General features: G+C 34.4%; 1 protein-coding gene across 3 annotated transcripts; it reads right to left on the bottom strand.

Annotated features, from left to right (window-relative positions):
• Window positions 1-335: 335 nt before the first annotated feature.
• Window positions 336-9,799, bottom strand: LOC120272289 (oxysterol-binding protein-related protein 2A-like). 3 transcript variants are annotated; one of them, XM_039279084.1, is made up of 10 exons: window positions 9,266-9,799; window positions 7,873-8,235; window positions 6,426-6,522; window positions 4,305-4,744; window positions 2,901-3,056; window positions 1,783-1,950; window positions 1,534-1,674; window positions 1,218-1,448; window positions 999-1,112; window positions 336-705 (listed from the first exon to the last, which is right to left on the bottom strand). In XM_039279084.1, exons 1-10 carry the CDS (start codon window positions 9,626-9,628, stop codon window positions 517-519), a joined length of 2,262 nt encoding a protein of 753 aa, XP_039135018.1. In that variant the 5' UTR covers window positions 9,629-9,799; the 3' UTR covers window positions 336-516. The 3 variants fall into 3 exon arrangements, with proteins under 3 accessions (XP_039135018.1, XP_039135020.1, XP_039135019.1); XM_039279086.1 differs by lacking the exon at window positions 9,266-9,799 and adding an exon at window positions 8,404-8,798; XM_039279085.1 differs by lacking the exon at window positions 9,266-9,799 and adding an exon at window positions 8,432-8,798.
• Window positions 9,800-22,624: the final 12,825 nt, after the last annotated feature.

Below are 22,624 nucleotides of genomic sequence, written 5' to 3'. Positions count from 1 at the left end.
AGCGTGTACGCAAAATCTTCGATTAGCTTTTCCAAGGTGGTAACAACTCAAAAGATAAAAGTTAAAACCAGAGATGAAAATTTCATTAGGGCATTTAAAATTCTTCTGTTGTCGTTCTTCTTGATTTCACACTAATCAAGTATCAAGAGAAATCAAGCAAGGCCTCTTCCCTAATTTAATTTAATCAAGTATTTATTTAGCTAAGCCTTCCAAGTGTTTTTCACCTTGACACATTAAAAAAATTTTCCCCACAACAATCAAGACAGACCTGCCTAAGTACTTAACTAGTTGTACCAACCGTAACGATAAGAGATTGACAAACATCAATGCTGTATTTCAAATAATCATGGCATTCGATAGTTTGCTCTATTACGCGAAAGTATAATTCCGGCTCTCCCACTTAGGGGAAAAAAAGCAAGAATAATGTTAATATGAGCAGTTTGATTAAGATTCAATTATGCAGAAATGTAACTGCAAGTAAATCAGAGGCACCAGAAATCAATGTGATAGCAGCAATTACCTATTATTTGTGCCTTTAGTATGATCATCTACTTGGTCCAAAAATTCACCAAAAATATTTGGGCATCCATCCCAGTTTTTCTGCTCTCTTGCTTCCCAATATCCACCTACATAACGATACGTTCCATCTTCATTGTCCTTTTGGAACCACCTAGGTTTCCAGCCATTTTCTTGCAACTTCCTTGACTGCAAATTAATAATAGCATGCTCCTTCATAAGTTCTCATTTGAATTTTTTTTTTTTTTTTTAATCAAACATGCAAAAGTATGTGTATTACTTCAACTTTTAACAATTAAGGATGAAAAACACAAGGACAAAGAGATATTGTGCTCTGTCTGTGCGTGTGTTTTTCACTTCAGCTTTTAGCAATTACGCACACAAAATGTTGAGGATACAGAGATAATCACACTTAAAAGTGTTTATATGTGAGTCTCAGTGAGTGAGTGAGTGATTGAGAGAGAGAGAGAGAGAGAGATTACCATTCGCTGCCGTGTCTCCAGTCTCAATTTTTCACTGTTAGCCTTCTCATATTCACCATTCTCAAGGTGCCGTTGATCTGGACGAAGCCTTGAATCAGTAGGAGGGAGTTTGTCCTTCAAACCAATAGATAAAAAACCAGTGGATCAGGAATACGAACACAACATAAACTAAGAGTTAGAAAAGTAAAATAAATAAGAAGTTATCCATGTTATTTGCACCTGCAGATCTGATGTTAGCTCATTTAGAGTGATAGCAAAAGATGATAGCTTGTAACGAGTTGGATTAGCAGGGGGATCATTCCTTTTCCATAATAAGAATGGATCATTCACAGGATGGGAACCCGTAATCTTGGGCAAATTTTCATCCAGGGTGTAGTACATACTGTCGTCCCATTTTCCCACTAAAGTGGCAGCTTTATTTTGTGCTTTATCCAAAACGATGCCTTGCACCTGTATTCAGAAATAACAATGCATCTCTGTGAGAATTCAATGGAAAGGGTAAACATACAATGGCAAACATTCATAAATGCCTCACTTGACGAGGGTTGCGATCCAAGAGAGATTGCTCTTTGAACTTGAGTTTACATGAATATTGTCGGTTACCCTGTATGTTCATTGTCCCATGGTGACCACAGTAAACTTTACCCAGAATGAGGTTGTAGATAGTTGTTGTAACCTGAGGTAGGCAGAAAAATTAATCGGCAAATTAAGTTATGTTACGGAAAATCATGTGACTGCAAGGCTGACTCCATTTCAGCCTTGAAAAAGGATTGAAGCTGCATACCTTACTCCACTGGAATATTTCACCATCATCAAATTCCAAGGTCAAAACACCCACAGGATCTAGCTGGATAGATCGCCCCCAAAACTTTGATCTGAGATTGCTGTCACCCCAGAATTTCCAGTGTTTGCCTTCACAATGGCAGGCAATGAGCATGGGGTGGTGGCTAACCTATTAATGGAAATGACGAAAGCTAATATCCAAATACAAAAGCCTCTGGTGCATCTGAATTAAAGAAGTTGATGGTCTGTGTTAAGAAAGGCAAGGTGCACACTAACCAAAATTTCAATAGGTACTAGAGAAAGGAGTCAATCTAAAGTTTCTAAATGCATTTCGGCCATCCTTCCAAACCAGTTAAATATTCAGTAAATTCTGACACAATCTAAATTCAGAGACTCATAAAATCCAAGAAACCTCGAAAAAGTTAGATGATAGTATGCCATTACCATATAAACACACAGTTACAGTTCTCATACTTCTTTTGTCTGTATTTACTTGAACATCAGAAATACAATCATCCAATTCGCAAAATATGGTCATTTTTTCACTTCATTGATCTTAAAAATACTTCAATATATGCATCTAAAGTTTACATGCACAAATTAATTAGGGTTTATGAATAATGCCTTCTCCTACGTCAGCCTCACATTACATCTTCACCATGTCAAACATTTTTTTCTCCATGCTATATTCAATTTTATGTTGAATAGAAAGCTAAAGAAGTAAACAAACATCTTGGTACTTCATTTTCAATAAAACTGATCAGTAATGTTCAGGGCAAATGAAATTTCTAACTTCAGTTCTCACACTACCTGCAAATGCCAAATTGTCAAATTTATATCACACTCCCTTAGAATATAACTGTGATACATTATAATACCCGCTAAATTAGGCAGTTATCTATCATTGTTCAAGCTAGCTACTGGTTGCCCCAATGACAATAACCTAAGTAAAATAATCCTATTCTTTGCAAACCAACACTAGCAAGTTGAAATTCAGTTCTTAAAATATTGGCGCCAAGTCAATGAATTAAGAAATGCAAGTTGAGCAACAAAAAGGCAATATGCAAATTCTTTCAAGAAAAAACATTCCAAGTTAATTCACATAACGCCCAAACTGACCTTCTCTGAGAAGAAACGAATCCCTTTTTCAGGGAAGTCAGCTTCATAAGTTTCCCCTAACAATGGATTAAATGGTTTGCAGAGTCGCCCATCAGATGAGGAATATCCGGAGACTGCAAAAGCAGCTACTTTGAGAATTCTCATTAAACTGTTTCCCTAGACAACAGAATGCACAACTCCAGCATAAGTAAACACATTTGAGGTGGTGATAGCATGACTCTAAAGTTTTATTCTATGCCATAATAGCATCTCTACATCAACTGAATCGCATGAAAACAAGTTAGATGCAACAGGATCATAAGAACAGAATATTTGAAATACCTAATTGGCACCCATGCTGATTAGGTCTCATTATTGGCAAGGCTAAAAGAAAAGGGACAAATCAAATCTGCATAACCCACCCCCCCTCAAGACACCCCTATTATGACAGATCTACTAATACATGGCTTCCTCTCTTACTGGAAAGTAAACTACCCATAACTACTCAATCTTCTGGTGCCTTTATCATTGCTATTATGAGCACCCTCCTTTTTCTTCTTTTTTTCTTTGGTTTCCTCATCCAGAGTTTTCCCACTGATCTCATCACCACAATCCTCAGACATAACCCAAAATGTACCATTTCCTTATAGAGATTTTGTATGATATACAAGGCATCAACAACCTCATATAGCATTTGCTCTCAAGGTGCTTTCCCTTCCATATCCAAACAAGTAATTAAAAAAAAAAAAACAGTATAGCAACTATTCTGAATTGTATTTCTATCAAAGGCAAATGGCACTGTAATAAACAATAATATTTAATAGAAGTGTTGCTCAAGAGAAATATTAATAAAAATGGAACAAATCACTTCTGTTCAAACTTCACTTATAAAGCAACTGCAGAATGTCTGACGTATTTCAAGAACTTCCATGAGAGAAAACTTGAATGATTGTTACAGAATAATTTTTAATCATTCAGAAATTGTTACTATAAAAAGGTGATTTTAACAGAATACTTTTCTGGATCCATGAGCTTATTAAGAAAAAAACTCTAGAAATAATTAATCTAAAAAATAGTAAAAGCTACCCTACTCTGATAACAAATAAAATAAAATAAGCTAACATAAAAAATACAGAAACATATAAATTTCTGAAGTGGTAACCCTTGCAACACAAATGACATATTATGAAAAATAACCTGATTTTTTACAAACATCAGATTATGGTATCAATTATCTTAAGAATATACGATGAAAGAAATAACTCTTCAGTAACTCATGTAACAAAAATAAGAATGATCAACAGCAATCTAGAAAAAGATATCATAAACCAATGTATTCAGAAAAGTTAGGATATTTTGGAAACAAAAAGTAATCCACAAATTGGTAAAATCAAGAGTAAAACACACTTGCAAGTATGATCTTACCATTTTTCCATATTCATAAGCTTGGTCCAAGAGATATGAATATTCCAAGTCCTCAAAGCACTTTTGAAGGGATGATAGTGGTTCATTGAAATAGACTGGAAGACAGACTCGAGTGAGATCCTTCCCAACATTATCCTTGATCATTGACCAAAGGCTAACACCTTTTTCCTTCTCAACAGGTTCTGGCAATTTCCTACGCCGTTCTATGCATGGAAAATCAGCAACTGGTGTCTCAACTTTTATTGTCTTAACATCATTTGAATAACTCTTGTGTCTAGAGCTCTGGTTCCCATCTTCTGAAACCTTTTCTATGGAGATACAAGGAATAGAAGAATCCTTGAAACAATCTTCAGTGTCAAAGTAGATAGGCTCATCTTCATCTGACAATTCATAAAGCTCCTGCTTTTCTATATCATCAGATGATTCTGTTGTACTGTACTCTGAAACCATAAGATACATGGGAATCAGTTTATTATAAAGAAAAAAAATCAAATAAAATAACCATGAATTGCATGAGCATCAACAAGATATTTGAAGCATCCATGTTAGTGCTAAAACAAATATAGACCTTCCCAACGAACAGGAACATGCCTTAGGAGAATAATGTCATGCAATCGACAGCTTTTCTCTTTTTTCCTCTCTCATCATCATGTCATCCTACTACATATAGGGAACTCACCACAATCTCATGTTGCACTAATCTCCAACATGTGACAAGAATAAGGCGTCAAGAACTAGTAATGTACTTTTTCCAAAAAAGGTAACGTAGTCATCAAACGCATCCAACAAAATCACATAAATTGGTTCATCCTGCTAAAAGCTAAAGGATGGCCATAGGTTAAAAGGCATGCTAAGGCACCAGAAATGAGTATGAAGTTAGAACTGTAAGAGGAAAAGAGTGGCTGTTGGTGCTAGCTTTTGTGGAAAGGAGGCAATGACCTCACAGTGCAAAAGTAAGTGTGCTCTAATCTACCATAATGATTAAATAATAGATCAACTCTCATGTACCAAGACGAAACAAAAAGTTCAGTCAATGAAACATTAATCATCAAAGATGTCCTGCTAGAACCCAAGCACTCAAAAAGAAAAGGAAAATTTCCACAAATTTGATAGAATAATCATAGACATAATTAAAGGAGGTTGAATCATATAGATGGTGTTCTATTGTGGCTGGAATAAGTAGGGATAAACTAGAATAAGGGTTTTAGAATGAATTTGGTTTGGCAGAAAAACTTTTGAAGTTAAATCCAGTTGTGATGAGCTTTACCTTGGATAATACTACAAAACAGATACTTCTCAATTCAAGTAGTACTAGTATAGTCAATGATTAATATCAATAATGACTAATATTACTATAATTAAATATTTTTTTTCAAAAATTTATTCCTGTTTTAAGTTAGCCCTCCATTTTGTTAGAAAACTAAGAATAACTCAGAATAACCCAGGTTATCCCCAGTTAGTTAGCTCATCCAAATGCCTTGAGAATAATTAACCAAGTCTTATACCAAGGGTAATAATTTGCCGAAGCATATATTAAGTGTTTGAAAAAAAGAAAAAAAAAAAGAAAAAAAAAGTATGCTATTTTATATTTACTGATTACCAAGATAGAGGAAGAAATTTTTTTGAGTTCTCCCAAATAATTGGTGCCTCAATCTTGGCCAAATTGACTATGGCATAGACCCTAGAGGTAAAATAGTTTGTCAAATTTAGCACATAACTCTTCTAATAATGTTCCCACAACAGGAACAGGACCAAACATTTTTATCAAAGCAGAAATTTAAGTCTAAACAAACTGGTAAAATACAATATGAGTGTGGGTACAAGACTTTCTGCATGATGGAAATCAAAACATTTGGGATAAACAAAAGAATATACAAAAAAAAGGGAAAGAAAAAATAACAACAATTAGACATTAAAGTAAAGCTTTCCTAATAGCAAGTCTAACAAAACATACACAATTTTAGAATAATCAAACCACATGTTAATGAAAATAGCTTTGACTGATCTTCGTAATCAGAAAACCCAAAATGTGGCAAAAACGACTTTGTGCCAGTCAATTGCAATAATATGAATTTACCCCTATGGTTTCATAAAAATAATCTTCAAAAAAAAAAGGCATACCACTATATTTTCCATTCCTGGAGCTGGAGAATTCACGCTTAAATAACTGCAGATGACTATCATGGCCTGTTCCCATTTCGTCTACTGCATTAACTTCCTGCATTGTCAAAGCAGAACAGAAGAATATGTATAACTTTGAGATTCATCAACTATACTGTTTCTTGGTTGTATAAGAAATATTCAAAATTCAAAATGCAAGCAAACCAATACCATACTCCTACATATTACAATTTTCACTATTACTTCTTTCGACAGAAACATGCTACTCATTGGTAAAGCAAAGTCAATAAAAGCAGTATGGAGCATGGAACCAGAAAATTCCAGAATAAACAAACAATTTTGAACTATGTATAATGAATGTACAACACAACTTTCTGTATAAGAGTCCTTTCTCAGAAAAAAAGGACTTGAAAAATTGCAATGACGTAAATTAGATTTCCTCATCATGCACAGATCAGATTACATTAATGATACCTTTTCTTTAAAAAAAAACACAAACAATAAGAAATCATTTATAAATACTAATTCATGATATATTGATTATAAATTTCAAATCATGGAAGTCTAGAGAATATTATAACACGCTAATTCCAGAATTTTTACCATTCAATAATTTGATTGAAGCTAGAGATAAAAATCAGGGAAGAGCAGAGATGTACTTTTCAAACATCTAGGCAACCATTTTATGTGCATATTTTTCTTTAATAAAAAATAGCGTAAAGCTTGGTCTTATCATTCAACCTAGTATTGTTCAAAGTTGCAATACAAGTATATGTTTTTCTCATTTTTATAAATTCATGGTAGCCTCAGTTTAGAATACAAATGGTAGAAATATACAAATTCATATGTACCAAATTCCCAACCAACTAGAGCAGGCACAGTTTTAGTCCTAAATTTCTTCACAAACAAATAAACATTTATTTAAGTTTAAAAACTCTTTCTCCTGTACATAAAAGATGCTTTATGTGAATGCATGAATTAGGGTCTTGTTAAAATGGGTAAAAAGAAAATGAGGATCATCTTTGCTGAAATTCAAGACACCAGACAGAGCTACATTATAAATTATGATGATACACTAGGAAACCAAAATTGTATGTTCTCATGAACAAAAAAAGTTGTAATGGAAGAAAACACTAAGATGAAATTCTCAACGTAGAGATCTAATGCGGAAAATAGATCACTGTTCAATCATAGTTCTATAAGTGTTGGTTTCTAATTTTTTATTTTTTATTTTTTTTTATTTTTTTTTTTGTGATAAAAGTGGACCAGCTACTCACCCCAACCAAAGTTGTGAGAAGGGGTTCATCCCTCAACCTCTCCATTAACAAGGGAAAAATTTATCATCCTTCTAATGTGATTTAATGTGAAGTCTGAAATGTTCCTTAATAATACATATTTAACATTTTGGAAAAGCATGAATTACACAACCGAGAATCAAAGGATATACCTCCAACTGCTGCTGAAATGCACCGAGGAAATTTAAATGCTCTTCGTAACGAAGCTTTAACTGTCTCTGAAACTCTGAAAATTCTGACAGCATGATTTGCTCGCAATCATTGACGACTGCCTCGTCAAATCCCTCCATCTGCATACGATCCCTAAGCTTTTCAGTGGAAAAAGAAACATCCCCAAGAAGAAAAGATGCCTTTTCACTTAGTGTTCTCAAAGGATGCACACTTCTCGCCAACACCAAAGCCTCAATCCAAGCTTTGCGGTCCGCCTTTGAATCAGTTCTTAAGTGAAGAGTCTTTGTAGGAGAAAATACATAAAAACGTCTATCATCAGACTGGCTCTCACGAAAAGATGAGATCTGAAACCAATTAAAGTTCAGCAATTATTCCTGATAGAAATTATCACAAAAAGAATGTAGAATGCCATGGAAATAATACTGTGATATTCTTCACATGCTCTTTAATATCATTTAAAGAGATAAAACAAAAAACTCATTTGAATAGGACACAACTGAGAAAGCAGAAACCTCGAACTAGATGAGGCATGTTGCTGACCTCAGTTTCAGCAGAAAAAGGGATTCAATAGCGCCAAACATACGGCTACTGACCACACAAGAGTGAGTGAAGAAAAAAGCGCTGAGCAGGAGAAAATGATAGATCAGAGAAAACAGCACATCCACCAAGCCAGAACACTGAAAAAGGAAGACTCTTTGACAAATCCAGGCACTATAGACCAAAAAGATCTAACTCCCAGATGATCTAAGATGTGATAAACCACAGGTTCACACCTAAACCACACCGATGCTCAAAAACCCCCAAATTTCCTCAAAAACAGAGCAGTGTGCTGCACTGCAAACGCCTTTCCAGCTTCAGCAGCGATGATGACCCACATCTGTCCATCTCCCCATCTTATCCCAAAGCCATTGCTTTCCCGCACCTCCCAGCGGTGACGCGACCCCACCCAACAAAGAAACACTCATATTTAAGAGCAAAAGCTACTGACTGAGATCTCTTAGTTGAAACAGTCCTCAAAAATAAACGGAAAAAGTCTAAACAGAGAATGCGAAACCAAAATGACCACACGAATCGAAATCCCTTGAAATACGATTCAATCTTTGTTTTCGTTTTTTTCCTCTTTTTTTTCAAATATTATTTGTAATCATCATTCTATTTCCAATAAAGATGGAAAAAAATGAAAATAAACAGAGAACGCAAAACCAAAATGACCGCACGAATCAAAATCCATTGGAATACGATTCAATCTTTCTTCTCGTTTTTCCCCCTTTTTTTAAATTGTTATTAGGAATTATTATTCTATTTCCAATATAGATCTGATGCGACGATAAGAAGCAGTTCACAATCAAGTTTTCGAGGAGATAAAGGTCATACCTTGAGATGAACAATGCCGGCAGGTTTCTTCGGCTTGGCTCCGCCGCCGGCGCCAGCTAGAAGGCGAGCAGAGGAGTGGCCGATGACACGAACGTCGGAGGAGGAGGCGCTACCTAGGAGGAGGTCATCCCGGCGTCGGATCTTAGAGTAGGAGAGAATGCCATTGCGGAGAGAGAACAAGCGGGGGCGCCATCCCTTGCCGTAATTGGTCCATTTGTAGAGCACTCCGGCAACGGACACTTCCGATGCGGCAGCACAAGAGTGGGATCGGGGCAGAGGAGGGAGCGGAGAGCATTCGCCGGCGTGGATCCCGGAGCAGTCGATGGAGATGCAGCAGAGTGGGTGAAGATCCCGGCCTCCCATTCCCTGCCCTCCGATCCGAGGATGGATCAAGGGATCATGAGAGGAGGAGGAGATGAGAAGGGATTGAGGATGGAGCGAAGCTTTGTAGCAATGAAAGAGAAGACGTTGTGATAGTTATGGATTCTTTGATGGTGGCCACTGGAAACACAGAAGAGAGAGAGAGAGTGTGAGAGAGAGAGTGCATGAAGAGATATATATATATATATATATATATTTATTAAAATTTATAAATATAAAAATATATATATTATATTAAAATATTATAATGTACTATTATGTATATATGTATACATATACATTACAATTAGGTATATTTAAAGGAGGGCCCATCATTTACACGCAACCCTAGATTTCAAATTTAAGTTGTTCTACAGTACCAAAAATATTATTATTTGTCTCGTTTTAGGGATTTTCTTTGAATTTTCTTACTTGTTGATTTAAAAATTTGTAAAATATTAAATATTATTTTTTAAAATTTATTTTTTAAATAAATATAATTTTAGAAAATTAATATAAATTTTATAAATTTTAAATTACCAACCAATTTTAACTTATTTTTTAATCTATATAATTTAATTAAAATAGATAAGTAAAAATAATCATAAAAAATAATATATATAGACAGATATTACAATTAAGTTTTTTTTTAAAAAAGGCACATCATCCAAAAACAGTTTTAAATATCAAATTTATGGGTGTCCCACTCCCACATGCTGTTAGATTTGCATCCAATGGCTATCTTATGCATAATACTCCACTAAAAATCAATAAATAATGTCAAATAGTAATTATATACAATAATTAACGGTAAATACGCACAAATCCATATATAAGTAAATGATGATTTAATGGTTATGATCAACCCTGCTTGGTTGATGTTTACATTATTTAAAATATTTATTTTAGTTTTTAAACCTTAAAAATCCTTATTAACTTAAGTTTGGTATCAAACTACACAAATCTCTATTTGTACGCAAATATGTTAGTTTAGTTTTCAATAACAATTTAATTAAATTAAGAAAATTAAATTTTAAACTGATAAATAGTGGGTTATCAAAGATGTAAGAGGAATGATGAAGTGAAAATCTTGTGTGGTTCAGTGATCAAAATATTTTTTAAATTAAAAACTAACAGTTATATTTGAATATAATGCAATGCTTTATTTATTAAAAAAATAAAAGAAAAGGATTAATTAAGTAATTGAATAGGGTGATTTTTACATTTTCTCAATTTTTTTTTTTTTGCATAATAAACAAATTTTAAATTAATTTTATAAATTTTGTTCTTTGGATGTTCCCATGGTCACTCAATATGATGTGTGTTTTAATTGGGGTTATCATTACTAAGGAATAAAAATTGACATAACTATTAAGGCTAAAGCCTGTTTGGATACTCACAGTAATAAAAATTCAATCCAAATCTTTGAAATTGAAGGTTAGTCTCTGTTACCCCCAAGGTTTTCAGACCCGGACCGGCCATCGACCCGGAGAAGGGTAGGGGTCAGGGGTCGAGGGGTTTAACTGGGTTGAACCGGGGTCAATAATTTTTATTAAAAATAATATAATTTTTAGTTATATATAATTAAAAAAAATAAATATTGAAGAATAAAAAATAAAAAAAAATAAAAACATGATTTTTAAAAATTTAAGCGAGTATTTTATATAAATAAATATTGAAGTACACCATATTAAAAATGTAAAATACACCCAATAACATAAGAATAAACTAATATAAAATTAATTGAGAATCATAAAAATATTCACAAAGAAATACACAACTAAAAAATTCATAAAAAAATTAAAATAAAAATATTCCCTTGGTCTCTACCTTCTTTAGTTTTATAATTTTACATTATAAACCCCAAACATTAATATATTATAAAAATAAAATAAGAATTAAAAAAAAATTGGTGCAAACCCGGGTTGATGACCCGTCCGGTTCACCGGTTCGATCACCTGGGTTGCCTGTTCAACACCGGTTTTATCAAAATCCGGTTTTATATACTGAACCGGATCGGTTTTAAGGCCGGGTCCGGGTCAACCCGGTCCGGTCCGGGTCTGAAAACACTGGTTACCCCAAATCTAAGCTATTGTTTGGATAGGGGTAATGGTTCCCCCCTTGTGAGAACGATTACCCATTCCCATGTTTGGCCCATTTTTTAAGGTAGTAATCATTTCCCATGGGGGCTTACCATTAACCTCCCATGGGTAATGATCCATTCACCCAAAATTGGGGGAAATGAAAATTGATTGAGTATAATGGTATAAAATACCCATTTTACCCCTACACTATATATTAATATATTAAATAAATATACATATATTAATATTAAAGTAATTAATATTTAAATATAATAATTGCATAATTATATTAAATAAATATATATATTTAATATAAATGTATTAATATTAAAATAATTAATAGTTAATTATAATAATCATATAATAATTATAATAAATATTTATTTTAAATAAAAATGTATTAAATATTTAAATAATTAATATTTAATTATAATAATCATATAAAAATTATATTAAATAAAAATTTATATTTAATATAAATATATTAATATTTAAATAATTAATATTTAATTATAATAATCATATAATAATTTTATTAAATAAATATTTATTTCAAATATAAGTCATAAAATATTTAATAAGTAATTTAAATAATTAATTATAATAATTAAAATTTATTTAAAATATTCAATAAACAGCAAAATTGATTTATTTATATTAAGGGCATAAAAATAATTTTACATCATATCTTTTAATTACTTTTTCAATTCCTAATAAATTACTCTTCTACATTTTTCATTCCCAATAAATTACCTCTCCAACCAAACACATTTTTCATTATCATCCCCTACTCATTCTTTTCCCCCCTCATTCATTACTTCATTCTCTCTCATTCCATTACGATAATCCAAACGCACACTAAAGGTAATAGAGAGGAATAAAAAGATTTTACATATTTACCTTTTTCTCAGTTTTATAATAATAATAATAATAAGTAAAAATTACCAAAAACACCCCCTTAACTCTGCAATATGCACAAACACAATCCCTAAGTTTATGTATCCCTAACAACCCCTTCTTTCTAAACACAATGTTTTTCAAACACCCAAAGCATGTAACGGTGGTTAATAGAGTTACTTTTGAAATTTCTGGACGAAATTGCCCCTTTCATGGGAAGTTGTGGCAGTGAGTTCTGGTTTGAGAGGAAATGGGGGTTTTTGTTTGGGTAATCCCAAGAGACAACTATTACTTGAGCCATATACCTTTTTTTTCTCTATTCGCCTCCTCAGCTTTTTCCTTTCCAAAGTTGTCTCTGCCTGGATATCCTCTGTAATTTCAACTTTTCCCTTTCCACCAGTGTTTCGAAGCAGAGTCCCGCTCAAGTGTTCGGCATTTCATCAGTTTGCAGTGTAAGGTATTAAGCCGAAGTGGACACTATTGAAGAAGTTGTGATTATGGTTTTATTTATAAACTATTCTATTATAAAGAGAGATTTTTTGGTTTTGTTTTGTGGTTCTGTTTTTATTGGATGATATGGAAGTATGCAGGGAGATTTCTTGGCTAGGGTTTTGTTTTGTTTTACATTTTTGTCTGTGTACAAGATCGAAAGAGATTTTTCAATTGTTATGTTGCGTAAAGTATATAGAGTATGTTTCCCCTGTAATTTGACATTGTTGCAGTTGTTAAAAATGATATTTTCATTAAAGAAATGAAATTTAGTTTAAAAATTTACGTTTCCGTTTAAGAATTATGGTTCCTATTTAAGAAACGAGGTATCTGTTTGATAAGTGATGTTTCCGTTTAATAATTGAGGTTTCCGTTTAAAAACTTAACTTTTCCGCTTAAGATACTCTGAATAGTGCTTAATGTGATGTTATTGACGCAGGCTTGTGATTATGGTGGTAAATCTAGTTAATGGGCGATGCTACTTGATACCGGTAGTGAAGACCGTGGCTCAATTGAAAGTTAACATGAGTGGACGACACTGAGAGATCATCCGAAGGACACCATTTGCAGCATTCACTAAGCTGGAAGCTGTATTCCAAGAGAGGGCCCTTCTTAATTCTCTGTTGCAAAGGTACAATGACCGCACTAATAAATTCAGGATCGGGGCAAACCTGCTGAGTTTCAGGCCTGAAGATGTGGCTCTCGTTCTTCAAATGCGTTGCGATGGAGACGCAATTGTATTTCAGAAGAAGAAACACGCTCAGCGTTTGAAGAGAGGTTTTATCAAAAACCTACGAGAGACACAGAGACTCTATCAAGAAAACTCTTGAGCAACTTGTTCTGCAGAGGGGAGAAGAAGAAAATTTTGTCAAACTCCTGATGGTGTACCTTATGGGTACAATCCATTTCCCAAATTCCCCATGCTCAGTTCTGAATTGGATCGTTAATTATGTCGATGATCTACCTGGCATGGGGCGATACGCATGGGCGCAGGCGACGCACAAGTGGCTTATGCAGGACATTCCACAAGTTGCCACTCGAGTCCAAGCAAGATAAGATGAGAAGAAGACCAACACGGGGTACACTAAGGGTTGCTCATTCGCACTGAACATTTGGTTTTATGAGCTGATCGGTACCCAAAAAAAAGTGCGTTTTGGCAAGACCCCAAGGATGCTGTGCTACGGTGAGGATAGTTACCGCAAGCAAGCATCCATAGAAATCACGTTGTCATCTCTCGAAGGAAATGAGGTAATAAATCATAAACAATTTGTTTAACAATAATAGTTAATGTTTAACAATAGTAGTTAATGTTTAAATACAGTAGTTAGCATTTAACAATAGTAGTTTCTGTTTAAACATATTTTTTAATGTTTAAAATTTTAGTTTTATGTTTAATTACATGTGATACCGTTGAAGTATATGAGTTAACTGTTTAAAACATTTGTCATTGTTTAAATTGAATGATTTCACCGAGATTGTGTTGTTTACATATGTTAGTTTCCTGAGCTAGTCGCGACGAATGCCGATGAAGATGTCTTTCTTCGGGCTACCCTCCGGGGATACGCTATTGCTGCTGAACCACTTGCTCAAAGGCAAGATGAGAGGCCAATCTCTTTCATGCGCGCTCGACAAAGTTCCCTAAACCAGCACATATTCCTCGATACCGGAGAAGCCCCTCTTACCTTGCCTGACGCCAACACCCACCCTGACAGCAACAACCGCCCCTACCGAGATAGCGCCCCCTATCACAACAGCCCCCCACCCCCCGCTCCCCGATAGCAATAGGCGCCGATGTCAGTGCAAGTTTGCTACAATCGTGCCAGATATTTATACCCGAGTTCCCTCGGCTTGTTGCTTGGGTCAAGGCATTGGAAAGAAGGTCATAATTGAATGCGCTGCATGATGAACCCAAAGATGTTGTTGACAAGGAGCAAGGAAATGTCAACAAAAAAAAACAATTGATGTTAACGTTGACAGTATGGTCCTTGCCAACCAACAATACGAGCCGCCCTGGAAGGACTTTATTCTGAAGAAAAAAGATACCTCGGACAGGCGCGGCTCGACAAATTCGACCATTTAAATATATATATTACCATTTAAGTCTTGTAGTTTATGTCTAAATATTAGTGTTATCATTTAAATATTTATGATATCGTTTAACTTTTGCTATTTCCATTTAAATATTTACATTATCGTTTAAATATATATAGTTTAAACTTAATTTGTTGTGTTTTTCTTTAATTGCATCTGTTACCTTTTACTTGCAAGACTGTCGTCTGGAAGAATGACTCTGTCAACACACACTAGCCAGCCTATTTAGGCTGCTGGACGGGAAGGAAATGGTGACAGACGATGTGATGGACACGTTCGTATACATAATTCAAAAGTCTCTGACGGGAGTACCATATCCATATAGAAACGCGCCTCCATCACACAACCACTAGTATTGTTCATGTCCAAGAAGGAGAATGTGAGTAAGACAACTCTCGCTATGATCGGAGATGCACCGCGTAACCTGCATGATGTTGACATAGTCATCCTCCCAATAATCATGAATAGCCACTTCCATCTTGTGGATCTTGATAATGACAAACAAGAATACATGCATTATTCTTCATGCCAAAGTGAGGAATACGACAGAGACGCGTTTGAAATAGTAAGTTCTTTGATAACTAGAGTTTGATAAATAGTACTTTATTAATCAAGATTCTAACCTCAAATTGTATATCTCGACAGCGGAGACTATTCGACTATTGTGTCGATATGGAGTTTAGTGAGACTACGACAATAAAGTACACATTAGTTCACGACAGTGAAACCCCATGACAAAAACTAGGAAGTGTCAACTGCATCGTCTATGCCATGCGGTTTATCGAACAATTACTTGATGGTGAAAAGCTATGGCTACCGCAAACGGACGTCCCTTAGTTGTGATTGAAGTATGTTGCCCGCATACTTAAGGAAGGGAGTGCAGCCGGCATCACTGAGAAAGATGATTCTTCGACGGGGGCAAAATAGAGTTAACATTGTTTAAAGGAATGTAAAACAGTTTTAACATTAAAATTTAAATTCTATTCATTCTTTTCCACTGACATGACAAGGTTTCTCATGTAAATTTACTTGTGTTTGTTTCATTTCTGTATGTTTAACTTTCTTTGTTTAAATTTAAATTTTACTATTTAAATTTCAGTGTTACTTTTAACTTTCAGTGCTTCTGTTTAAATATCAAGGTTTCTATTTAACTTTCTGAGTTACCCTTTAAAACTAAGTGTATTTGCTTAAGTTTCAATGTCTCTGTTTAAAAAACAAAGTCTCTCTTTAAATAACAAAGTCTTCTTTTAAATATCAAAGTCTCTCTTTTAAAATCAAAGATTGACATGTAAATAAAATTGTTGTTGTTTAAATTTTTCTTTATTTACAGTGCCTAGTCGGCAATGGTTTCATTACAAGATCTACGATTGTGACCGGACTCGTAGCAGCGGCTACAACATAAATCGAGGACCTCGGCCGCTTGCAACTCGATCCTCTTCTGTTTATGATACCCAGGTTGCCTTCTCGTGACAGGCGGTCATAAATGCAGTTCTCGATTATCGTCTGTAGGCTTATTATAGTCGGGTATGGGAAAAATAGTTTTTAATTATCGACGGTGAAATAACCGCTAATAAATCAATGAACGTTGGTGTATGTCTGCATTATTGCAGCACGAGCTTGTTTGTACGAGAAACCATAAACTTGCCATCTGTGACATAAGCAAGTTTTACGTGATAGATCTACGGAGTTGCTGTACTAGTCAATCACTTCATAAATATCATCGACACAATCACCAACACGAAGATTTTGGCTTTCCGCAACAAGTACCTCTTCCTTCGAATGTATGTTGGAGCATAAGTAGGTCTCCCATTTGTTCGCTTGCTCACGGCGGGTGCATAACATGCGCATCAACTTGAACCTGTACGATATAGAACACGTATACTTACACACTGTTAAGCTAAGACACTGAAATTTAAACAACATTATTTAAGCGTTAAACAAAATCAACAATCAAGTACCGTATGGAGTGGACCATTTTCGTCACCGGTAAATGCCGAGCTTCTTTAATCTACACATTGAATGACTTTGCCACATTTGAATACATCTCGCCCTAACGTTCACCTTTGAACAGATAATTAAACCAATGTGACATATCTGATTTATGAATTAACCACTGATAGGCTTCGGGTGATGTAGACTGCAGTTCATTCATGGTATCATCGAATTCTTTAGCCGTGGATGCCCACGCAATATGAAATTATATGGACTAGCACTCCTCCTTCAATGCCTTCCCAAGTCTACCATTGGCTTTTATAAAATTGGGCTCTAAGTGTCGAAGACTTATGCATGTAGCGAAGAAGGGAAGACCCATGCAATGGCGTTCACAAGGCCCTTTGACCTGTTCGACACAAATGTAATTATCTCTTTATAGTCTCCTTCAACGTATAAAGCATCACCTAACTTTAAAATGAACCACATATAATTGGCATCGGTCTTGTTGTTGACAATATCGAAGGCGACGTGGAAAAAACCATTATTTCCGTCTTTGCCTGTGGCACCCAATAAAGTACCCCGATACTTTCCAAGGAGGTGGGTACCATCGAGAAACAGCAGCGGCTTGCAAGCCCTCTTGAATCCAATGATGCACACACGGAAAGAAAAGAATGCATATTTAAAACGCTCACCGTCTCTTTCCACAATCGCAATGCTGCCGAGTTTGTTTCAAACACCTTATCCATGTATCAAAACAACAAATCATACCTGGAGATATCGCTGCCATCGAGGATTACACAGGCATGCTCTTTACCCAACCAAGCTTGCTTGTATGGAATGTGGACACCATGTTCCTGTACACAGTCACCCGATGTTTTTCATTCTTTATGAATTTGAAGTCGAAATTCCGTTTGATAGGAAAATTACGAAGTGTGTCTCTGAAATTTTCAACACTTACAAAACGTTATCTGATATCCAACGACAACACCTCGGAATGATCTGATGAGGAAGGAAGGCATGACACACCGTCAGGGTCGCCATGAGGTGGAACGGATACACTCGCAGAATCCGAATTCCTGCTAACACTTCAGTTTAAGCGAAAAGGTCAGTATTTAAAGCGAAAACACAAAAATTTAAACGTAAACTAAATACTTTAAACGGTAAAATAGTATTTTAAACGGAAACAGAGAAACTTAAACAGAAAAGAATATTGTTAAAAGGAAACTGGACAGTTTTAAATGGAAACTGGACAACTTTAAATGAAACTCGGATTGGAAATGGGTAACAAAGCAAAGCTTATGGTTTTGCTTTGTTTCATGCGGAAATATATGGTTTAAGCGGAAACTGGATTATTTAAGGGAAAACATATTATTTTAAGCGGACACTAGGATAATTAAGCCATAATTAACTTCTATGACTATGTAAACATAAAATATAAAGGAGAAGAACTTTACAACGAGAAAAAATCGTTTTCAGTAGGATGCGATAAATGGCACATCATCTGTCTCAACCACTAGATCGATTGCAGCGAATTTGAAGAGGGAGTACACATGACACATACGCTAGAAGTCAATCTTGTTTTCTATTAGACAAACTATTTTATGTCCATCGGGTGTGACAAACTTCACCCTCACACGGGAAACATCCAGACCCCATCGCTCATATATCTCCACTAACATTGATTCGCAAGAAGTCAGCACCATGAACACTAGCACTCGTCCTTCCCCATTGTATCTAGCAATAACACAAAAACTCTCCATAATAAACCTGCATTTTTATAAATTGTTACTCTCTCTCTCTTAGGACGATCAATGTGAGGGAAAGGAAGAAATTCTCACCTTATTGGGCAACCGGCAGAACTCCAACAATCCAAGGCGATGAGTATTCTTCCAAACTTTGTTTGAGAAAACAAATGCAAAAACAATGCAAAGAGATATGCAAAAAGGTTTGGCATGATGTGATTGAGCTATTTTTTTCCCCCACCAATTTCAAGGGCATAGAAGGAATTTCACAACATTGACAATGCCCGAGTGAACTACAGGGGCAAAAAGCAATTGAAACAATAACGGAAGGGTTGTTCGAGGTATTCAAAACTTGTAGGGGCTGTTTGGGAAGTTTCAAAATTTGTGAGGGGTAAATAGTAATTTTTCCTAATAATAATAATAATAATAACTATTTAATATAAATATTTAATTGTAATTATTAAAATAAATATTAATATCTAAATTGTTTTGAAATTGAGTAGTTTCATTTTTTATTTAGAAAAACAATACACCAAATATTTATTTATAAAATAATACCTAATTGTACTAATTAAAATTAATAATAATTGATATGAATTATTTAGTTAATATTTAATAATAATTTAAGTAAATAAGATGTATAAAATATTTCATAAATTAAAAATTTATCATCAACAATATTTTGATATTATTTATTTGAGTTAAAAATAAATTATAAACCTTACCCTTTTTTTCCTTACTCAAAATAAATTTTATTTCATCTAAAAGCAGTTTTTATTCTTATTACTATTATTTTTTATTACCATTACCATTCTCATTCCATTATCCAAACATATCCTATGATGTCCCCGAATAAAGAATATAATATATATAACAATTCAAAATAAAATTAAAATTTAAAGGAAAAAGTTTCCGCATTGTTGCTGTAATTCTCGCTTTCAAAACATACTTTTCAGATGATGACTTTCTCACAGTAATATATTTTGATTTGAGGTTTTCTTGGCAAGGAATGTTGACAATGAGTTTCACCATCAATTATTTATGTATGTATCTAATTAATTTGCATCTTTTGAATCTTTTTGGTGAAACATTATTTTGATTTTGATTTTTTATGAAAATGATAAGGGTCATATACATCAGGGCATAGGCACAAACTTAAAATTAATCATCCAGTTCACACACTCTTATCCGATGACATAAGTTTGGATAGAAAAACCAACACCACATCTAAAGTCTCATTACCTCTACTGTGTCCTGCGAGACTCGCGATCTTTTAAATGTTTCACATTAATTTTTCACAATGGAGCTAATATCACTGAGTCATAAGTTCTTTGGTGTTGAAACATTATTTGATTTGTTATTATTTAATATTCATAAATCATAGTATTTATTGAAATATAAAATTTTTTCTTAATTTGATTACTTATTAAAATTATTTTCATTTGCACACGAATCCAATAAAATACTAACGATTGTAAAATTATCAACGGATATATATATATATATATATATATATATATATATATCTTGTTTTTGTTCAAAACTATATTATTTTTAGATGTATAAACTTAATAATTATATATTATATATATAAAAACTTTCTAGTATATCTATTTGTAATTTCCGGTATATATATACATAAAAAGTCATAAATTATTATATGGAACTATTTATTTATTTATTTCCCCAACATAATAAAAGGGTAAATTACTTATAAGTCCCTAAAAATTTTCAAATATACCGTTCAGTCCCTCTAACAAAAGTCTATATTATTCAGCCCCTCCTTTTTAATTCTCTTTCCACATTGTCCCTGCCGTTACTTTGATCCGTGAAATATTCTGAAAATCTCAAAAATACCCTTGCATGCTTTTCAGAGGGAAATGAAGGAAAAATAGCGCCAGGTCTTGTCAAAGTATGGTTGTTTATCCTTGTTGTCTTGTAGAAGAAGCTTCTTATTCCCATTGCTTTTATACTCAAGCTTTTTGAAAGAATGGAGTCAATCTCTTCTCAATATGAACACTAACTTAGTGGGGAGGAAAGTCGATCATGGAGTAGGTGAAGAAGACTAAAAGGGGGAGAAAGCTTGCAGCGGGAACAAAGTACAAACAAACGTCTTGTAGTGGTATTTATTTTGTGTAACTTATAATGTATATGTTAATGAACATTTTAATCCTTATCTCACCTTCGTTAGTTTTCGTTGATCCAGGGATGGATACATTTTACAGTATTACATACACTTCACTGTCTTAACTCCATGGGGGTCGATAGTAGAGGAGATATGTGAACGGTGGAACCTTGAAGTTACCCCGTGTGAGGGCAAAGTATTTAATGCCAGATGAGCAGAAGACAATGTCTTGTATTAGCTCAGAAAGCGACTTCCAACAGATGTGTCACATTCACCGTATGTTTAACAAGAATGTAGTGGATATGATAGTGGAGATTGATAGTGAAATTACAAAGGGCTCTTCTGTGTCATCAGTATTATCGTAATTATCATATCCAATTAGTGTTTATTTTCTTTATATAGTGTTCACAATCTCACTATTTCATGTAAATTCACCTTTATACATTTTTTGTTCATTATTTTCTCATTAGAAATCATTCGTTATGCGTAAGTTCTGATGCTAAAGTCTTTATAATAAGCCAAATGTTTATTTATGGAAGTTCATATGTCAGTAACTATTTAACATTCATATTGATGTAATCAGGGAGTCTTTGTCACAAAGCGCTGCATTTAATCAATGCCCCTCCCGTTATCCAGTTTGCCTGGAGGAGCAATGTCGAACTCTTCAAGCAATTTTAAACCCGACATGTTCACAGTTGGTCAATGTTATAAAAGTGCAACACAAGTCAAGGAATCCTTGTGTGACCATGCTATCAAGTGAGATTTTAACTTTTAGTTCATAAAAAATGATAAAGAAAGAGTTAATGTGACATGTGTTGCCGATGGTTGTGAATGGCGTGTCCATGCTTCAAAGGATGGCAACCTGCCAAGGTTTAGAATCAAAACAACCCAAGGGGTGCATACTTGTGGTGGAGGTATTGGCACAACGTCACATCCAAAAGCATCAAAGAAATGGGTTAGTAGGCATGTAATACAAAAACTCCGAGATCGTCCTCTATACCATGCAGTAGATATACAACGGGATTTATTGCGTGAACAAGGTGTTCATTTGCCATACAAACAAGCATGGATGGGTGAAGAGTAAGCAAGAGGAATTCTCCATGGAAGTGATATAGCAAGCTATGATCTGCTGTTATGATACGCGGGAAAGTTAGCTGAAACAAGTCTAGGAAGAATTGTGATCATTGACAAGGATGGTGAGAGATTTAGATGTGGCTTTTTCTGTTTTGGTGCTTGTCTTTATGGATTTCGAAAGGGTTGCAAACCTATGCTATTTCTTAACGGAACACATCTACTTGGGAGATATGCTGGCATACTCTTACGTGCAACAAGCAAGGATGCAAATGAAGGATTATTCCACTTGGCATTTGCTATCATGGATAATGAGACTGATGACAACTGGAGGTGGTTCATATCAACATTAGGTGATAAATTATATTTTGAAGCTAACTATGACAAGATCATTACGTTCATATCCGATCAATCCAAGGGCTTTGTGAATTCTATTGCCAGGGTGTTCCCTTCTTCCCCACATGCATACTGCCTATGACATCTTCAAGCAAACTTCTTAAAATCAAATAGTTAGCTGGGGAGGATATTGAAAGATGAGTGTTGGAGCTTGATTTTACGTGTAGCATAT

Source organism: Dioscorea cayenensis, chromosome 11 (assembly GCF_009730915.1).
Source record: "Dioscorea cayenensis subsp. rotundata cultivar TDr96_F1 chromosome 11, TDr96_F1_v2_PseudoChromosome.rev07_lg8_w22 25.fasta, whole genome shotgun sequence".
Taxonomy (NCBI): Eukaryota; Viridiplantae; Streptophyta; class Magnoliopsida; order Dioscoreales; family Dioscoreaceae; genus Dioscorea; species Dioscorea cayenensis.
Note: the sequence above shows the minus strand (reverse complement) of the source record. Positions and strands in the feature narration are given on the sequence as shown.